The sequence below is a fragment of the Gallinula chloropus genome (genome assembly GCF_964237585.1).
Source record: "Gallinula chloropus genome assembly, chromosome: 7".
NCBI lineage: Eukaryota > Metazoa > Chordata > Aves > Gruiformes > Rallidae > Gallinula > Gallinula chloropus.
This window is the reverse complement of record NC_140092.1, coordinates 26,256,237-26,258,680: the sequence shown is the minus strand read 5'-3', so window position 1 is coordinate 26,258,680 and position 2,444 is coordinate 26,256,237. Positions and strand designations below refer to the sequence as shown.

At 55.5% G+C, this 2,444-nt stretch overlaps 1 protein-coding gene across 1 annotated transcript; it reads left to right on the top strand.

Moving 5' to 3' along the window:
- Nucleotides 1–656: 656 nt before the first annotated feature.
- On the top strand, nt 657–2,139 carry PLAC8 (placenta associated 8; the record flags this gene model as incomplete). The annotated part of the gene is made up of 4 exons (XM_084266628.1): nt 657–762; nt 1,252–1,376; nt 1,677–1,780; nt 2,083–2,139. Coding segments are annotated over 4 exons (336 nt in total). The 3' UTR covers nt 2,084–2,139.
- Nucleotides 2,140–2,444: the final 305 nt, after the last annotated feature.

Sequence of the window (2,444 nt, the reverse complement as noted above, 5' to 3'; positions counted from 1 at the left end):
GGCTCTAGGGAACTCTGGAAGAGAATGGCAAGGCTGAGATGCTGGTGGAGACAGGTCAGTAGAGGAAGGCTGGGGACTGGTGAGTGGGCTGATAGTGGAAATGGGCAAGGAAAGTCTGCTGAGGAAGCAGGTGAGGAAGGAAGGGAGAGGGGAAAGTGAGCTCGTAAAGGTAGGGAGGGAAGCAAGAACTGAGGTGACTGCTGAGGACTTGGAAAAGCTAGGGTAGAGCTGTGGTGGCTTTGGGGTGTTGTGAGCTTAAAGGCAACCCTATGTTTTAAGCAGGTAATGGTGAAAGGTAACTGGGGGTGAGAAGACAGGATTGAAGTGTTGAAGCGCTGAGGCTCTGATGGAGAGGACCTCTGGCTCTTACAGAGGTCTTTTACTTGTGTTGGCAGGGGATGAGGTGCTCTGCCTTTGGTGGAGGGCTGGTTTTGGGGAGGGCTCTGCTGCAAAGGACAGTTGCAGCTCTGGGCAGAGCTGTCCCCCCCCCCAGTTTGCCTCAGCAGTGGGGACCCCTTGGGGACCTGTGCTGCCCTCTCCCTCTTCAAATGCAGCAACCTGAGCAAGACTCTTCAGAAACACCTACAGGATCTTTCTCTGATGGCTTTTCCTTCCAGACCACGAACTGCTTGGAGGGACCTGACCCTTTGCTGGCAATGTCATCTCAACACGTGGTCACAGCCCAGCCCCAGTTTTCTGCTGCCCCAGGGGCAGGCCAATGGCAGACAGGGTTGATGGATTGCTTCTCTGACATTGGCATGTGTGAGTATATACACATCCCTTGTTCCTGGTGTTGGTTCATGGTGTGTTTCTAGTGCTTCCCCTGCCCCTTCCCCAGCATTGCCCCCACTGCAAACCCCACTTTTGTGGGCACCAGTGGTGGAGCAGCCCTCATCTGAGGTCAAGAGCCACAGTAGGATTGTTAAGGCTGGAAAAGACCTCCAAGACCATCCAGTCTAACTATCCCCCTACAACCTATATTACTAACCCATGTCCCTAAGGACCTCATCCAACCTTTCCCTGGACATCCTGAGGGATGGTGACTCCACCACCTCCCTGGGCAGCCTGTTCCAATGCCCAACCACTCTGAGAAGGAATTTCTCCTCATTTCTAACCTGAACCTGCCCTGGTGCACCTTGCAGCCATTCCCTCTGGCCTTCTTGCTAGTTCTGTGTCTGCATTGCTGTCTCTTTCCCCTCTCCCCTCTTTCCTTGCACCCCACCACCAAGCCCACGCCTTGCTGTCCCACAGGTATTTTTGGATCCTTCTGCTACCCCTGCCTGGGGTGCCAAGTGGCTGGGGACATGAAAGAGTTCTGCCTGTGTGGGACCAGCGTGGCCATGAGGACCCTCTACCGCACCAGATACAACATCCCAGTCAGTGACCACCCTCTACTGGGACTGCTAGGCTGGGTGCTGGGCTGTGGGCTTGAGGGGAAGAGCAGTGGTGGGAGGTGACACAGGCAGCCCCAAAGGCAGGGGCATGTCTGCATCCCAGCTGTAAGCTGGGGGCTGTCCCATTGGACACCACCTCATCCCAGTCCTCCTTACTGGGCATGACTGGCGATGTGCTGTGGGCCCAGGGGTGAGCTGCTCAGGGTGGGGGGGTGATGATGGAAACTAGGCAGACTTGAAGTGATGTGGGAAGGGGTTATTCTGATGTGCCTCACTCCACAGGGCTCTATTATGGAGGACTTCCTCTCCACCTTGTGCTGCCCCATGTGTGCGCTCTGCCAGCTGAAGAGAGACATCAACCGAAGGAAGGAGCTGAACATGTTCTGGTGAGATGGGTGTGCTGGAGCAGGCTTATGAAGTCACTGCTGTGCAGGGCAGAGTGCCTTCCCAGAGTCTCCCTTTCTGCTGAAGCCTGACTTGAGGCACAGGGCTGCTGTGGGGCCAAAACAGCAGTGGCTGGGTTGCAAGGGTGATGTGCAAGGTTCCTGAGACCCTCTTGCAGGACATGGGATCTGCTCAAGGCCCATCACCTGGGGTCCAGACAGCAAAACACACCTGGGACAGACACACACATGTTGTGGCAGGGCATGACCTTGCTTCCTGACCCTCCTCTCCCATCCTGTTGCAGATACCATCATCCTTGCTGTACCTGTGGAGCTGTTACGGGGAGGAGTTGCCACTGCCCTGGCCCTTGGGAAATGTATCTGGGGGGGGTGAGGGGAGAGGGGTGGGGTGTTGCTTTGACCCTGGTTGATTCCCTCTTCCTTGGGTAGCTCCAGCAATAAACAGCAGAATTTACCTCCCTGCATTGGCACTTATTTCTGTGTGTCCTCCTGCAGCACCAGAGGGTGGTGGTGCACTTGGGTATGTCGTGTGGTCAGAGCAATGCTCAAGCACTGAACCCATCCCTATTGCTACCTGGGCCAGACACAGAAGGTGGTGGTAAGGCACTGATGGTGTGGGGAATCTCAGTTCCACTATGTTTTCTCT